This window comes from Hyla sarda, chromosome 11, assembly GCF_029499605.1.
Source record: "Hyla sarda isolate aHylSar1 chromosome 11, aHylSar1.hap1, whole genome shotgun sequence".
NCBI classification, from domain to species: domain Eukaryota; kingdom Metazoa; phylum Chordata; class Amphibia; order Anura; family Hylidae; genus Hyla; species Hyla sarda.
The window spans coordinates 3,702,816-3,718,658 of NC_079199.1; the positions used below are offsets into that span (position 1 = coordinate 3,702,816).

General features: G+C 49.0%; 2 protein-coding genes across 5 annotated transcripts in view; one reads left to right on the forward strand and one right to left on the reverse strand.

Annotated features, from left to right (window-relative positions):
- The window catches only part of KCNK10 (potassium two pore domain channel subfamily K member 10), a 79,015-nt gene extending 72,183 nt beyond the window's left edge, over positions 1 to 6,832 (reverse strand). For 3 of the 4 annotated variants that reach the window (XM_056545952.1, XM_056545953.1, XM_056545951.1), the window contains exon 1: positions 5,564 to 5,861. In XM_056545952.1, coding sequence (XP_056401927.1) covers positions 5,564 to 5,615 — 52 coding nt within the window. In that variant the 5' untranslated portion in view covers positions 5,616 to 5,861. Of the gene's footprint in view, positions 1 to 5,563; positions 5,862 to 6,573 lie in introns of those variants that run through there. The other variant, XM_056545954.1, reaches the window with a different exon arrangement.
- LOC130295710 (protein starmaker-like) lies at positions 6,726 to 8,914 on the forward strand. The gene is made up of 3 exons (XM_056546736.1): positions 6,726 to 6,797; positions 6,919 to 7,563; positions 8,210 to 8,914. The coding sequence occupies exons 1-3, from the start codon at positions 6,726 to 6,728 to the stop codon at positions 8,912 to 8,914; spliced, it is 1,422 nt and encodes a 473-aa protein (XP_056402711.1).
- Positions 8,915 to 15,843: the final 6,929 nt, after the last annotated feature.

The window sequence follows — 15,843 nt, forward strand, 5'->3', positions numbered from 1 at the left end:
TTATAGGAAGAGTGGTCCAACATTCCGGCTGAGAGGTGTAAGAAGCTTATTGATGCTTATAGGAAGACACTGATTTCATTTATTTTTTCCAAAGGGTGTGCCACCAAATATTAAGTTAAGGTGCCAATAATTTTGTCCAGACCATTTTTGGAGTTTGGTGACATTATGTCCAATTTGCTTTTTTTCCTCCTTTTTTGGTTTAGTTCCAATACACACAAAGGGAATAAACATGTGTATAACAAAACCTGTGTTACTGCAATCCTTTCCTGTGAGGAATACTTCATTTTATAGAAAAATGTATCAAAGTCTATTTCCCGCATCAATATAAACCAAACTAGAGTGTTAGGCCGGTCTATTGTGCACCTAATTTATCAAAAGTTGCTCTGTATATTCCTGCTCTCTATATTAGTCATGGTCTGTATATTCCTGCTCTCTATATTAGTCCTGGTCTATATATTTCTGCTCTCTATATTAGTCCTGGTCTGTATATTTCTGCTCTCTATATTAGTCCTGGTCTATATATTTCTGGTCTCTATATTAGTCCTGGTCTGTATATTTCTGCTCTCTATATTAGTCCTGGTCTATATATTTCTGCTCTCTATATTAGTCCTGGTCTGTATATTTCTGCTCTCTATATTAGTCCTGCTCTGTATATTTCTGCTCTCTATATTAGTCCTGGTCTATATATTTCTGGTCTCTATATTAGTCCTGGTCTGTATATTTCTGCTCTCTATATTAGTCCTGGTCTATATATTTCTGCTCTCTATATTAGTCCTGGTCTGTATATTTCTGCTCTCTATATTAGTCCTGCTCTGTATATTTCTGCTCTCTATATTAGTCCTGGTCTGTATATTTCTGCTCTCTATATTAGTCCTGGTCTGTATATTTCTGCTCTCTATATTAGTCCTGGTCTGTATATTTCTGCTCTCTATATTAGTCCTGCTCTGTATATTTCTGCTCTCTATATTAGTCATGGTCTGTATATTTCTGCTCTCTATATTAGTCATGGTCTGTATATTTCTGGTCTCTATATTAGTCCTGGTCTATATATTTCTGGTCTCTATATTAGTCCTGGTCTGTATATTCCTGCTCTCTATATTAGTCCTGGTCTATATATTTCTGGTCTCTATATTAGTCCTGGTCTCTATATTTCTGCTCTCTATATTAGTCCTGGTCTGTATATTTCTGCTCTCTATATTAGTCCTGGTCTGTATAAGAATAAGAATAAGAAGAACTTCTACAGCAGCGTTTCCCAACCAGGGTGCCTCCAGCTGTTGCAAAACTACAACTCCCAGCATGCCCGGACAGCCAACGGCTGTCCGGGCATGCTGGGAGTTGTAGTTTTGCAACAGCTGAAGGCACACAGGTTGGAAAACACTGGCGTAGACCAACACTGATGTAGACCAACGGCTGTGCGGGCATGCTGGGAGTTGTAGTTTTGCAACAGCTGAAGGAACACAGGTTGGAAAACACTGGTGTGGACCAACACTGATGTAGACCAACGGCTGTCCGGGCATGCTGGGAGTTGTAGTTTTGCAACAGCTGAAGGCACACAGGTTGGAAAACACTGGCGTGGACCAACACTGATGTAGACCAACGGCTGTCCGGGCATGCTGGGAGTTGTAGTTTTGCAACAGCTGAAGGCACACAGGTTGGAAAACACTGGCGTAGACCAACACTGATGTAGACCAACGGCTGTGCGGGCATGCTGGGAGTTGTAGTTTTGCAACAGCTGAAGGAACACAGGTTGGAAAACACTGGCGTGGACCAACACTGATGTAGACCAACGGCTGTCCGGGCATGCTGGGAGTTGTAGTTTTGCAACAGCTGAAGGCACACAGGTTGGAAAACACTGGCGTGGACCAACACTGATGTAGACCAACGGCTGTCCGGGCATGCTGGGAGTTGTAGTTTTGCAACAGCTGAAGGCACACAGGTTGGAAAACACTGGCGTAGACCAACACTGATGTAGACCAACGGCTGTCCGGGCATGCTGGGAGTTGTAGTTTTGCAACAGCTGGAGGCGCACAGGTTGGAATAGGAGGGACCTATGAGTGGAGGGTAAATCCAATATTATTAACATTTGACCGCTAAGCGGTCACTAAGACCCTAAATTTCCCACCCAATTTAAAACTTAACATTTAATGAGCCGAGATTAAAATAACCTCACACATATTGATCCATGGTGCATTGATTGGCATGACACTGCATGCTATAGAAGTGAATTGAAAAATTAGACTGTGGCTGCAGTCCACAGTCTATAGTGTGAGACAATTAAAAATCTAACACATTGCCCGCCCGCCCGACGTTTCGCCACAGGCTGTGGCTTTATCAAGGGCTAAGAGGCAAATGGCGTGCAAACAAGCCTTGCAGGGGTTTAAATAACCTCCTGTCTCTAACGTCATTAGAACATGTCACTTCCTGTATTAACATGACATCTCATTGGTTACAATCATATGCAGACTCATGATTGACCGCTTCCTGGCCAATGAATTTTTAGACCAGGATGCATCTTGCTATATTCGTTTGATTGCTGCCAATCAAACGAATATAGCAAGATGCATCCTGGTCTAAAAATTCATTGGCCAGGAAGCGGTCAATCATGAGTCTGCATATGATTGTAACCAATGAGATGTCATGTTAATACAGGAAGTGACATGTTCTAATGACGTTAGAGACAGGAGGTTATTTAAACCCCTGCAAGGCTTGTTTGCACGCCATTTGCCTCTTAGCCCTTGATAAAGCCACAGCCTGTGGCGAAACGTCGGGCGGGCGGGCAATGTGTTAGATTTTTAATTGTCTCACACTATAGACTGTGGACTGCAGCCACAGTCTAATTTTTCAATTCACTTCTATAGCATGCAGTGTCATGCCAATCAATGCACCATGGATCAATATGTGTGAGGTTATTTTAATCTCGGCTCATTAAATGTTAAGTTTTAAATTGGGTGGGAAATTTAGGGTCTTAGTGACCGCTTAGCGGTCAAATGTTAATAGCACAGGTTGGAAAACACTGGCGTGGACCAACACTGATGTAGACCAACGGCTGTCCGGGCATGCTGGGAGTTGTAGTTTTGCAACAGCTGGAGGCGCACAGGTTGGAAAACACTGGCGTGGACCAACACTGATGTAGACCAACGGCTGTCCGGGCATGCTGGGAGTTGTAGTTTTGCAACAGCTGGAGGCGCCCTGGTCGGGAAGCACTGCTCTAGATTACAATAAGAAAGTTAACCCTGTTGTATATTATTGGGGTTACAGTCATTAAAGGGGTAATACTGAATAATACAGAATATCTATGGACAGCTGGGAAAATAGATAAATAAATATAATTAAAAAATTAATTAAATTAATAAAATATTTTTTTTTGTAGATACATATATGTGTGTGTAAATAAAAAAAAAATTGTTTATATATATATATATATATATATATATATATATATATATATATTATTTTTTTTTTCTACAATTTGATGTGAAGTGCAGTAAATAGACGGGGGTCTCTTCACTCCTGCCCTCCCAGTCCTTGAAATTAGTGCAGCCATAGACTCTTCACAATAACATAAGCATCAAGGGAAATCTATATGAATTGTAAAATTGAGCATTCTCTGAATTCAACAACAGGGGGACCCCCTACCACTAGAAAAGCTAAGGGGGACCCCCAACCACTAGACAATCTCAGGTAGACCCCCGACCACCAGACAATCTCAGGGGGACCCCGACCACCAATCTCAGGGGGACCCCCAATCACCAGACAATCTCAGGTGGACCCCCGACCACCAGACAATCTCAGGGGGACCCCCGACCATCAGACAATCTTCAGGGGACCCCGACCACCAGACAATCTCAGGTAGACCCCCGACCACCAGACAATCTCCGGGGGACCCCCTTGCTATGATAAGATGTTGTCAATCTAAAGCTTTATGGTGACACTGTCCATCCCAGATACACAAACACTTTATATACTAAGTATCACTCTGGTGCTGGGGAATTATATTCCATATATAATTATCTGTAATGGTTCTTATGGAGGTTGTACATACTTTGTGTATATATAGTTTGTGTATATACTTTGTATTAGTATCTGTATATTGACACTAACATTAATAATATTATTAGAAAGGTTTCCTGTCATATAAATATTTACATGATCAGTGAGATAAACAATAAAATACAACAAATCCTGACTGATCCCGAGTCACTAAACTCCTCCGAATTCTGATGGAGAATCCTCCAATGTGTAAATATGGGAATAAGGGGCCATGAGTTAGAATAAATAACAATACAACTATCTCCTATCTATCTATCTATCTCATATCTATCTATCTATCTCATATCTATCTATCTATCTATCTATCTCATATCTATCTATCTATCTCATATTTATCTATCTCATATCTATCTATCTATCTCATATCTATCTATCTATCTATCTATCTCTCATATCTATCTCATATCTATCTATCTATCTCATATCTATCTATCTATCTCATATCTATCTATCTCATATCTATCTATCTATCTCATATTTATCTATCTATCTCATATTTATCTATCTCATATCTATCTATCTATCTCATATCTATCTATCTATCTCTCATATCTATCTATCTCATATTTATCTATCTCATATCTATCTATCTCTCATATCCATCTATATATCTATCTCATATCTATCTATCTATCTCATATCTATCTATCTATCTCATATTTATCTATCTCATATCTATCTATCTATCTCATATCTATCTATCTATCTCTCATATCTATCTATCTCATATTTATCTATCTCATATCTATCTATCTCTCATATCCATCTATATATCTATCTCATATCTATCTATCTATCTCATATCTATCTATCTCATATCTATCTATCTATCTATCTCATATCTATCTATCTATCTATCTATCTATCTCATATCTATCTATCTATCTCATATCTATCTATCTCATATATTTCTATCTATCTATCTGTAGAGTTCCTCTGTTGTTTTGAACACTCTCCCCCACAATAATTGCCCCCCTGCCTGCTCCAGTGTTACCCCAGGGGGGGCTCCTGCCCTATAACAAGTCCAGGCAGGTAGATGTTGCTGCACCCTCACTGCACTAGGACTCTCCCATCATAAACATCACAATAAATTCTACAGCAGCGTTTCCCAACCAGGGCGCCTCCAGCTGTTGCAAAACTACAACTCCCAGCATGCCCGGACAGCCAAAGGCTGTCCGGACATGTTGTGAGTTGTAGTTTTGCAACAGCTGGAGGCGCCCTGGTTGGGGAAAACCCCTGTTCTCCAGGAAGTTTGCAGCAAAGTCAGCGGCTCGTTGTTCTGCAGCACATGGTGGGGGGGATCACACAAGTCTCTGCTGCAGAGCTATACAGATTAAGGGGGTCCCCAGGGACTGCATTATGGTGAGGGGGCTCTGCCCTGTGGCAGTCTGCAGCAGCTGGCACTATGGCATGAGACACAAGCAGCAGCCACCCACCACCCAGTGCAGATAGCAGCCTGGGCATTGTGCTCTGCAGCACAGCCTGCACCCAGGGGCACAGTCCTTGCACCCACCTTGAGGGTCCCAGTTCACCTGCTTCCTCGGGTTCTCTAGGGGGAATTTCATGTCTCCTGTATGTAGCAGTGACCACCCCAGATGCCAGCAGGGTTCTGCACCATGGGCTGGGCAGACGAGACAGTCCTGGAGATGAGACAGTCCTGGAGATGAGACAATCCTGGAGAGAGGGTGAGGAGACCACCCTGGATGGGGAGACAGTCCTGGATGGGGAGACAGTCCTGGATGGGGAGACAGTCCTGGATGGGGAGACAGTCCTGGATGGGAGACAGTCCTGGATGGGGGAGACAGTCCTGGATGGGGAGACAGTCCTGGATGGGGAGACAGTCCTGGATGGGGGAGACAGTCCTGGATGGGGAGACAGTCCTGGATGGGGAGACAGTCCTGGATGGGGAGACAGTCCTGGATGGGAGACAGTCCTGGATGGGGGAGACAGTCCTGGATGGGGCTGAGGGGTCCTCCCTGGTCACATCAGCTCAGGCTGGGGGCTGCAGCTCTTGTGGATTGGAGCAGCCTGGTGTAGCCTGATGGAGCGGGGTCTGCAGCATTACACATGTGTGCGGCGGGGCTGCTGTCAGACACCCGGGCAGGAGGCTGGAAGCTGCACAATGCTCTGTGAGGGTGAGGAGCGTCTGACATAACGTCATGGCTGCTGGAGAAGACCGCAGTGTGTGATAAGGGCCCCCCACCCCCAGAACAATAACAACCCCCTCCACAGAGGAGGAGAAGTTACCTCCTGAGAGGATAGACGTGAGGACACATGAGGATGGTGGTGATGGGCATGGGGGTCTTACTGGTGATGGGCATGGTGGTCATACTGATGATGGGCATGGTGGTCATACTGATGATGGGCATGGTGGTCATACTGGTGATGGGCATGGTGGTCATACTGATGATGGGCATGGTGGTCATACTGGTGATGGGCATGGGGGTCATACTGGTGGTGATGGGCATGGGGGTCATACTGGTGATGGGCATGGTGGTCATACTGGTGATGGCTGGTACTTACTGGCCGGCAGAGGAGGGCGCAGTGTTCCTGGCTGGGCTCACTGGCAGGGGACACGCTCGGGTGGGCAGCAGCACATGGCAGATACATGGGAAGCCCCCGCAGCATTGGGTGGTCGTCTCCTCCTCACCAGACATATCCACAGCACAAAGACAATGGCCGAGCGCGGAGCAGGGGCTTTCCCGGAGCCCAGAGAGGACGCATCTCCCCGCGCCAGCTGCCGCTCTGTGTGTACAGGTGCCAGGGAGGGGGCAGCCGGGCATTCCCGCCGCCCAGAAGAGCCGCCCCTCACAGGTAACACGGGGGCCCCCGGGTGACGGCAGGAAGATCCGCTCCCCCCGCCCGCAGGAGGAGGGCCCCGATAGTGAGGAGGTATCTGAGGGCCCCGATAGTGAGGAGGTATCTGAGGGCCCCGATAGTGAGGAGGAATCTGAGGGCCCCGATAGTGAGGAGGTATCTGAGGGCCCCGATAGTGAGGAGGTATCTGAGGGCCCCGATAGTGAGGAGGTATCTGAGGGCCCCGATAGTGAGGAGGTATCTGAGGGCCCCGATAGTGAGGAGATATCTGAGGGCCCCGATAGTGAGGAGGTATCTGAGGGCCCCGATAGTGAGGAGGTATCTGAGGGCCCCGATAGTGAGGAGGTATCTGAGGGCCCCGATAGTGAGGAGGAATCTGAGGGCCCCGATAGTGAGGAGGTATCTGAGGGCCCCGACAGTGAGGAGGGATCTGAGGGCCCCGACAGTGAGGAGGGATCTGAGGGCCCCGACAGTGAGGAGGTATCTGAGGGCCCCGATAGTGAGGAGGTATCTGAGGGCCCCGATAGTGAGGAGGTATCTGAGGGCCCCGATAGTGAGGAGGTATCTGAGGGCCCCGACAGTGAGGAGGGATCTGAGGGCCCCGACAGTGAGGAGGTATCTGAGGGCCCCGACAGTGAGGAGGTATCTGAGGGCCCCGACAGTGAGGAGGTATCTGAGGGCCCCGATAGTGAGGAGGTATCTGAGGACCCCGATAGTGAGAAGGGTATCTGAGGGCCCCGATAGTGAGGAGGTATCTGAGGGCCCCGATAGTGAGGAGGTATCTGAGGGCCCCGATAGTGAGGAGGTATCTGAGGACCCCGATAGTGAGGAGGTATCTTAGGGCCCCGATAGTGAGGAGGTATCTGAGGACCCCGACAGTGAGGAGGGATCTGAGGGCCCCGACAGTGAGGAGGGATCTGAGGACCCCGACAGTGAGGAGGTATCTGAGGGCCCCGATAGTGAGGAGGTATCTGAGGACCCCGATAGTGAGGAGGGATCTGAGGACCCCGATAGTGAGGAGGTATCTGAGGACCCCGATAGTGAGAAGGGTATCTGAGATCCCCGATAGTGAGGAGGTATCTGAGGGCCCCGATAGTGAGCAGGTATCTGAGGGCCCCGATAGTGAGGAGGTATCTGAGGGCCCCGATAGGGAGGAGGTATCTGAGGGCCCCGATAGTGAGGAGGTATCTGAGGACCCAGATAGTGAACAGATATCTGAAGACCCCGATAGTGAACAGATATCTGAGTGCTGCGGTAGTGAGGAGGGATCTGAGGGCCCCCACTCCCAGGAGGAATCTGAGGACCCCAATAGTGAGGAGGTATCTGAGGGGCCCTCCTTTAGGAGGAATCTGAGGACCCCGATAGTAATGAGGAAGCTGAGGACCCCAATAGTGAGGAGGTATGGGGGGGCCCCTATAGTGAGGAGGAATCTAAGGACCCCCACCCACAGAAGGAGGAATCTGAGGACCCTGATAGTGAGCAGGAATCTGAGGACCCCGATAGTGAGCAGGAATCTGAGGACCCCGATAGTGAGCAGGTATCTGAGGACCCCGATAGTGAGCAGGTAACTGAGGACCCCGATAGTGAGCAGGTATCTGAGGACCCTTATAGTGAGCAGGTAACTGAGGACCCCGATAGTGAGCAGGTATCTGAGGGCCCTGATAGTGAGGAGGAATCTAAGGACCCCCACCCACAGAAGGAGGAATCTGAGGACCCCGATAGTGAGCAGGAATCTGAGGACCCCGATAGTGAGCAGGAATCTGAGGACCCTGATAGTGAGCAGGAATCTGAGGACCCCGATAGTGAGCAGGTATCTGAGGACCCTTATAGTGAGCAGGTAACTGAGGACCCCGATAGTGAGCAGGAATCTGAGGACCCCGATAAAGAGCAGGAATCTGAGGACCCCGATAGTGAGCAGGTATCTGAGGACCCTTATAGTGAGCAGGTAACTGAGGACCCCGATAGTGAGCAGGAATCTGAGGACCCCGATAAAGAGCAGGAATCTGACGACCCCGATAGTGAGGAGGAATCTGCAGGCCCCCGATAGTGAGGAGGATTCTGAGAGCCCCAATAGTAAGTAGGAATCTGATGGGCCCCATAGTTAAGAGGCATCTGAGGGCCCCAGTGGTAAGGAGAGGAGTCTGAGGGCCCCAATAATGAGGCATTTGGGGCCCCAATCACCCCCCAAAAAATCAGCAGCCGCCTCCTCACTACATAACACTGCAGAGAAGGAGGCTCCTCATTCACATTCCTTCTCCATCATTCCTCATCCTCCTCATTTATATTTATTCTCATTCATTCCTTCTCCCTCATTCCCCATCTCTCACCTCCATTCATCTTCCCTCATTCACATTCCTTCTCCCTCATTCCTCATCCCCCTCATTCACATTCCTTCTCCCTCATTCCTCATCCCCCTCATTCACATTCCTTCTCCATCATTCCTCATCCTCCTCATTCACATTCCTTCTCCCTCATTTCTCATCCTCTTCATTCACATTCCTTCTCCCTCATTCCTCATCTCTCACCTCCATTCATCTTCCTTCATTCCCTCATTCACATTCCTTCTCCCTCATTCCCCATCTCTCACCTCCATTCATCTTCCCTCATCCCTCATTCACATTCCTTCTCCCTCATTCCCCATCTCACCTCCATTCATCTTCCCTCATCCCTCATTCACATTCCTTCTCCCTCATTCCTCATCTCTCACCTCCATTCATCTTCCCTCATCCCTCATTCACATTCCTTCTCCCTCATTTCTCATCCTCTTCATTCACATTCCTTCTCCCTCATTCCTCATCTCTCACCTCCATTCATCTTCCTTCATTCCCTCATTCACATTCCTTCTCCCTCATTCCCCATCTCTCACCTCCATTCATCTTCCTTCATTCCCTCATTCACATTCCTTCTCCCTCATTCCCCATCTCTCACCTCCATTCATCTTCCCTCATCCCTCATTCACATTCCTTCTCCCTCATTCCTCATCTCTCACCTCCATTCATCTTCCCTCATCCCTCATTCACATTCCTTCTCCCTCATTCCTTATCCTCCTCATTCACATTCCTTCTCCCTCATTCCTCATCTCTCACCTCCATTCATCTTCCCTCATCCCTCATTCACATTCCTTCTCCCTCATTCCTCATCTCTCGGATTCGGTTTCCCCCATTCTTTACCTTTCTCTTCCTCTTCTTCCCATAAACATGAACTGTGCTATAGGATTGGCTGAATGTGAACGTGATGTCAGTAGAAGGAGGGAGATAAGCGGCTGCCAGACCAGAATGCCGGGGCTTATCCTTGTAAACAATGAAATCAGAAGCCTTGAGGTGTGTTCACACATCGTGTCTGCAGGGGGCAGTGCGCTACAACTGAGAGCCAGGCGGGAATTACCATCAACTGCTGCAGTTTTGGAGCTATTACAGGTGAAGCTCTATTGGATGAGATCTGGTGACTGTGGAGGTGATCTACTGGATGAGATCTGGTGACTGTGGAGGAGATCTATTGGATGTGATCTGGTGACTGTGGAGGCGATCTATTGGATGAGATCTGGTGACTGAGGAGGTGATCTACTGGATGAGATCTGGTGACTGTGGAGGAGATCTATTGAATAAGATCTGGTGACTGTGGAGATCTATTGGATGAGATCTGGTGACTGTGGAGGGGATCTATTGGATGAGATCTGATGACTGTGGAGGTGATCTATTGGATGAGATCTGGTGACTGTGGAGGTGATCTATTGGATGAGATCTGGTGACTGTGGAGGTGATCTATTGGATGAGATCTGGTGACTGTGGAGGTGATCTATTGGATGAGATCTGGTGACTGTGGAGGTGATCTATTGGATGAGATCTGGTGACTGTGGAGGTGATCTATTGGATGAGATCTGGTGACTGTGGAGGTGATCTATTGGATGAGATCTGGTGACGGTGGAGATCTATTTGATGAGATCTGGTGACTGTGGAGGTGATCTATTGGATGAGATCTGGTGACTGTGGAGGTGATCTATTGGATGAAATCTGATGACTGTGGAGGTGATCTATAGGATGAGATCTGGTGACTGTGGAGGTGATCTAAAGGATGAGATCTGGTGACTGTGGAGGTGATCTATTGGATGAGATCTGATGACTGTGGAGGTGATCTATTGGATGAGATCTGATAACTGTGGAGGTGATCTATTGGATGAGATCTGGTGACTGTGGAGGTGATCTATTGGATGAGATCTGGTGACTGTGGAGGTGATCTATTGGATGAAATCTGATGACTGTGGAGGTGATCTATAGGATGAGATCTGGTGACTGTGGAGGTGATCTAAAGGATGAGATCTGGTGACTGTGGAGGGGATCTATTGGATGAGATCTGGTGACTGAGGAGGAGATCTATTGGATGAAATCTGATGACTGTGGAGGGGATCTATTGGATGAGATCTGATGACTGTGGAGGTGATCTATTGGATGAGATCTGGTGACTGTGGAGGTGATCTATTGGATGAGATCTGGTGACTGTGGAGGTGATCTATTGGATGAGATCTGGTGACTGTGGAGGTGATCTATTGGATGAGATCTGGTGACTGTGGAGGTGATCTATTGGATGAGATCTGGTGACTGTGGAGGTGATCTATTGGATGAGATCTGGTGACTGTGGAGGTGATCTATTGGATGAGATCTGGTGACGGTGGAGATCTATTTGATGAGATCTGGTGACTGTGGAGGTGATCTATTGGATGAGATCTGGTTACTGTGGAGGTGATCTATTGGATGAAATCTGATGACTGTGGAGGTGATCTATAGGATGAGATCTGGTGACTGTGGAGGTGATCTAAAGGATGAGATCTGGTGACTGGAGGTGATCTATTGGATGAGATCTGATGACTGTGGAGGTGATCTATTGGATGAGATCTGATAACTGTGGAGGTGATCTATTGGATGAGATCTGGTGACTGTGGAGGTGATCTATTGGATGAGATCTGGTGACTGTGGAGGTGATCTATTGGATGAAATCTGATGACTGTGGAGGTGATCTATAGGATGAGATCTGGTGACTGTGGAGGTGATCTAAAGGATGAGATCTGGTGACTGTGGAGGGGATCTATTGGATGAGATCTGGTGACTGTGGAGGTGATCTATTGGATGAGATCTGGTGACTGTGGAGGGGATCTATTGGATGAGATCTGGTGACTGTGGAGGTGATCTATTGGATGAGATCTGGTGACTGTGGAGGTGATCTATTGGATGAGATCTGGTGACTGTGGAGGTGATCTATTGGATGAGATCTGGTGACTGTGGAGGTGATCTATTGGATGAGATCTGGTGACGGTGGAGGTCTATTTGATGAGATCTGGTGACTGTGGAGGTGATCTATTGGATGAGATCTGATGACTGTGGAGGTGATCTATTGGATGAGATCTGGTGACTGTGGAGGTGATCTATTGGATGAGATCTGATGACTGTGGAGGTGATCTATTGGATGAGATCTGATGACTGTCAAGGTGATCTATTGGATGAGATCTGGTGACTGTGGAGGTGATCTATTGGATGAGATCTGATGACTGTGGAGGTGATCTATTGGATGAGATCTGATGACTGTGGAGGTGATCTATTGGATGAGATCTGGTGACTGTGGAGGTGATCTATTGGATGAGATCTTGTGACTGTGGAGGTGATCTATTGGATGAAATCTGATGACTGTGGAGGTGATCTATAGGATGAGATCTGGTGACTGTGGAGGTGATCTAAAGGATGAGATCTGGTGACTGTGGAGGGGATCTATTGGATGAGATCTGGTGACTGAGGAGGAGATCTATTGGATGAAATCTGATGACTGTGGAGGTGATCTATTGGATGAGATCTGGTGACTGTGGAGGTGATCTAAAGGATGAGATCTGGTGACTGTGGAGGGGATCTATTGGATGAGATCTGGTGACTGAGGAGGAGATCTATTGGATGAGATCTGGTGACTGTGGAGGTGATCTATTGGATGAGATCTGGTGACTGTGGAGGTGATCTAAAGGATGAGATCTGGTGACTGTGGAGGGGATCTATTGGATGAGATCTGGTGACTGTGGAGGTGATCTATTGGATGAGATCTGATGACTGTGGAGGTGATCTATTGGATGAGATCTGGTGACTGTGGAGATGATCTATTGGATGAGATCTGATGACTGTGGAGGTGATCTATTGGATGAGATCTGATGACTGTGGAGGTGATCTATTGGATGAGATCTGGTGACTGTGGAGGTGATCTATTGGATGAGATCTGGTGACTGTGGAGGTGATCTTTTGGATGAGATCTGGTGACTGTGGAGGTGATCTATTGGATGAAATCTGATGACTGTGGAGGTGATCTATAGGATGAGATCTGGTGACTGTGGAGGTGATCTAAAGGATGAGATCTGGTGACTGTGGAGGGGATCTATTGGATGAGATCTGGTGACTGAGGAGGAGATCTATTGGATGAAATCTGATGACTGTGGAGGTGATCTATTGGACGAGATCTGGTGACTGTGGAGGTGATCTAAAGGATGAGATCTGGTGACTGTGGAGGGGATCTATTGGATGAGAGCTGGTGACTGAGGAGGAGATCTATTGGATGAGATCTGGTGACTGTGGAGGTGATCTATTGGATGAGATCTGGTGACTGTGGAGGTGATCTAAAGGATGAGATCTGGTGACTGTGGAGGGGATCTATTGGATGAGATTTGGTGACTGAGGAGGAGATCTATTGGATGAGATCTGGTGACTGTGGAGGTGATCTATTGGATGAGATCTGGTGACTGTGGAGGTGATCTATTGGATGAGATCTGTTGACTGTGGAGGTGATCTATTAGATGAGATCTGATGACTGAGGAGGCCATTGGAGTCATGTGACCTCATTGTCCTGTATGAGATGATGTCATGTGACCTTATTGTCCTGTATGAGATGATGTCATGTGACCTGGGTCATTATCCTGCTGGAAATCTAATCAGAAGATGGATCCACTGTGGTCATAAAGGGACGGACATGGTCAGTAACAATATTAAGGCTGTGGGGTTTATACCAGGATACATTTTTACTATGAAGCCCAAAGTGCCCAGAAAATGTCCTGTCCCCCCCCCCCCCCCCCCCCAACCATTACACCCCCACAGCCTGACGCGCTGATACAAGGCCGGAGGGATCCAGGCTTTATGTTGTTTACACCAAATTCGGACCCATCTGGTGTCACAGCTGGATGGAGACTCCTCAGACCAGACAACGTTCTTCCATCTTCCATTGTCCAGTTCCGGTGACCTGTGTGAATTGTAGCCTCAGTTTCCTGTTCTTAGCTGACAAGAGTGGCCCCCGGTATGGTCTTAGCTGACAAGAGTGGCCCCGGTATGGTCTTAGCTGACAGGAGTGGCCCCCGGTATGGTCTTGACTGACAGGAGTGGCCCCCGGTATGGTCTTTGCTGACAGAAGTGGCCCCCGGTATGGTCTTGGCTGACAGGAGTGGCCCCCGGTAGGGTCTTTGCTGACAGGAGTGGCCCCGGTATGGTTTTAGCTAACAGGAGTGGCCCCCGGTAGGGTCTTTGCTGACAGGAGTGGCCCCCGGTATGGTCTTTGCTGACAGGAGTGGCCCCCGGTATGGTCTTTGCTGACAGGAGTGGCCCCCGGTGTGGTTTTAGCTGACAGGAGTGGCCCCCGGTGTGGTTTTAGCTGACAGGAGTGGCCCCGGTATGGTCTTTTCTGACAGGAGGTGCCCCCGTAAGGTCTTTTCTGACAGGAGGTGCCCCCCGTTGTGGTCTTAGCTGACAGGAGTGGCCCCCGGTATGGTCTTAGCTGACAGGAGTGGCCCCCGGTATGGTCTCAGCTGACAGGAGTGGCACCGGTAGGGTCTCAGCTGACAGGAGTGGCCCCCGGTATGGTCTTTGCTGACAGGAGGGGCCCCCCGGTATGGTCTTAGCTGACAGGAGTGGCCCCGGTATGGTCTTAGCTGACAGGAGTGGCCCCGGTATGGTCTTAGCTGACAGGAGTGGCCCCCGGTATGGTCTTAGCTGACAGGAGTGGCCCCCGGTATGGTCTCAGCTGGCAGGAATGGCCCCCGGTATGGTCTTTGCTGACAGGAGGGGCCCCCCGTTGTGGTCTTAGCTGACAGGAGTGGCCCCGGTATGGTCTTAGCTGACAGGAGTGGCCCCGGTATGGTCTTTGCTGACAGGAGTGGCCCCGGTATGGTTTTAGCTGACAGGAGGGGCCCCCGGTAGGGTCTTTGCTGACAGCAGTGGCCCCCGGTAGGGTCTCAGCTGACAGGAGTGGCCCCCGGTATGGTCTTTGCTGACAGGAGTGGCCCCCGGTATGGTCTTTGCTGACAGGAGTGGCCCCCGGTAGGGTCTTTGCTGACAGGAGTGGCCCCCGGTGTGGTTTTAGCTGACAGGAGTGGCCCCTGGTATGGTCTTTGCTGACAGGAGTGGCCCCGGTATGGTTTTAGCTGACAGGAGGGGCCCCCGGTAGGGTCTTTGCTGACAGCAGTGGCCCCCGGTAGGGTCTCAGCTGACAGGAGTGGCCCCCGGTATGGTCTTTGCTGACAGGAGTGGCCCCCGGTATGGTCTTTGCTGACAGGAGTGGCCCCCGGTAGGGTCTTTGCTGACAGGAGTGGCCCCCGGTGTGGTTTTAGCTGGCAGGAGTGGCCCCCGGTGTGGTTTTAGCTGACAGGAGTGGCCCCCGTAAGGTCTTTTCTGACAGGAGGTGCCCCCCGTTGTGGTCTTAGCTGACAGGAGTGGCCCCCGGTATGGTCTTAGCTGACAGGAGTGGCCCCCGGTATGGTCTCAGCTGACAGGAGTGGCACCGGTAGGGTCTCAGCTGACAGGAGTGGCCCCCGGTATGGTCTTTGCTGACAGGAGGGGCCCCCCGTTGTGGTCTTAGCTGACAGGAGTGGCCCCCGGTATGGTCTTTGCTGACAGGAGTGGCCCCCGGTATGGTCTTTGCTGACAGGAGTGGCCCCCGGTATGGTCTTTGCTGACAGGAGGGGCCCCG

Bases quoted from the DNA above. Each gene is read 5' to 3' on its own strand.
- LOC130295710 (XM_056546736.1), top strand. From the start codon at position 6,726: ATGGCCGAGCGCGGAGCAGGGGCTTTCCCGGAGCCCAGAGAGGACGCA. The intron at 6,798-6,918 runs GTGTGTACAGGT...CCCCGCCCGCAG, and splicing joins CCCGCGCCAGCTGCCGCTCT to GAGGAGGGCCCCGATAGTGA. The intron at 7,564-8,209 runs GTATCTGAGGAC...GCCCTCCTTTAG, and splicing joins AGGGCCCCGATAGTGAGGAG to GAGGAATCTGAGGACCCCGA.